The sequence below is a fragment of the Myotis davidii genome, unplaced genomic scaffold (genome assembly GCF_000327345.1).
Source record: "Myotis davidii unplaced genomic scaffold, ASM32734v1 scaffold89, whole genome shotgun sequence".
In the NCBI taxonomy this organism is placed as follows: Eukaryota; Metazoa; Chordata; class Mammalia; order Chiroptera; family Vespertilionidae; genus Myotis; species Myotis davidii.
Window position 1 is genome coordinate 5,131,741 of NW_006300372.1, and position 1,462 is coordinate 5,133,202.

Consider the following 1,462-nt stretch of genomic DNA (forward strand, 5'->3'; position numbering starts at 1 on the left):
ACAAAAGATGGCATCTATCCTCCCACTATCGTGAAAGTTCTTTGAAGATGAGGGTACCACTGTACAGTTCTGTGAAGGGCACATTCGTGAAATTCTTGGAAGGAGGTGTCTGGCTGAGGAGCTCTGTTGAAACTTTGCTTCTCTGTTTCAGACCTTTTGTAGAGCGTGTGCAGATTCCTGGAAGCACTCCTACTGTTCTGCAAACTTAGACACTCTTTAAAACCCAGAGCCAGCAACCAACTTTTGCTCCCCTCCCCCCCCAAAGGTTCCTTGCTTACATAAGGAAAAATCTGAACTTTCATAAATAGCATTGTATTTAAAAAACAAAGCTGCGAGAGAGCAGTAACTCAGGTGACCGGGTGAGCTGAGCAAGGACGCTGCGGTTTTACAGCGTCTGGGACACCCACCATTTCGGAGTTTTCCTTGGTAACAGCTTTCAGTTTCTCCTCCATGCGTTGCAGGGACAGCATCAGCTCGTCATTTCTCTTGGCGAGGCACTTGTTCCTTTCCAGGAGAGGTTTACACTGCTTTTCGGTTTCCCGCACGCGCTTTAACTGAGAAGACACAAGTTACAGTTTCCTTGAATGGCATTTCGTCACACTCTTCAGAACCCTCCAACAGTCTATATGCCCTTAAAGGAGGTGCTGCCGAGATTCTGTTTTTGGAAACGTTCAGGAAGAGGAATCGCACTCCTGTTGCCCTAGACTCCTCCAGCCCAGGTACCCCGCGCTGCTCAGCCCCAGCCCAGCCTGCTCACACCGCCCTGGGCCTCATTGGCTGGAAGAATCACACACACAATCACTAAGTAGTACAATCAAGGCCCGAATCCAAGCGTGGTTGTCCCCGAAGCCCATTCTTCCCATCAGAGATCTTGCCAAGTCTCCTGACTCACACTAAAGCTGTTTATTTTTAGGACAGCTTTATTGAGAAAAACAAAACAAACGAAACGTATTTCTGAAACTCTATTGATATTTGTGTTTAAGAACAACCAATTCTCACCAAGCCTTGGTGAAGTATGGTTGTGCTGTTACCTAGCCACCAATAAACTGTGACCATGCTCTGGTTGGCCCCTTTAGTTTCTCAACCTCTGCACTCTAGACATTTGGGGCCAGATTTTACTTCTGTTGTGACAAGCTGTTCTGTGTATTATGGGATGTTTAGCAGCATCCCTGGCCTCTGCCCACAAGATGCCGGTAGTTCCCTCCCAGTTGTGACAACCCAAAATGTCTCCAGATGTTGTCCAAATCGCCTCTAGTTGAGAAATACTGGGTTAAGTTTGTAAATGTTGACATAGGGTAATCATGAACAGTCTCCCCTTTTCCTCTCAAAACTCCCATTTGGATGACATATTTTATGGTCACCCTATACATCATATATTTCCATGTCAAACTTCTCCTGATTATTTCATTCATTTCGCGCTAATGGCTATGACTGGGAGTATGCATTGGGGGCAGGGCTTCCC

At 46.4% G+C, this 1,462-nt stretch overlaps 1 protein-coding gene across 1 annotated transcript in view; it reads right to left on the reverse strand.

Annotated features, from left to right (window-relative positions):
• Nucleotides 1-1,462, reverse strand: part of JAKMIP2 (janus kinase and microtubule interacting protein 2) — a 129,700-nt gene that overhangs the window by 40,729 nt on the left and 87,509 nt on the right. The window contains exons 5-6 of the mRNA XM_015572604.1: nt 404-554; nt 102-123 (exon numbers count right to left, since the gene is read on the reverse strand). Coding sequence (XP_015428090.1) covers nt 102-123; nt 404-554 — 173 coding nt within the window. The remainder of the gene's footprint in view (nt 1-101; nt 124-403; nt 555-1,462) is intronic.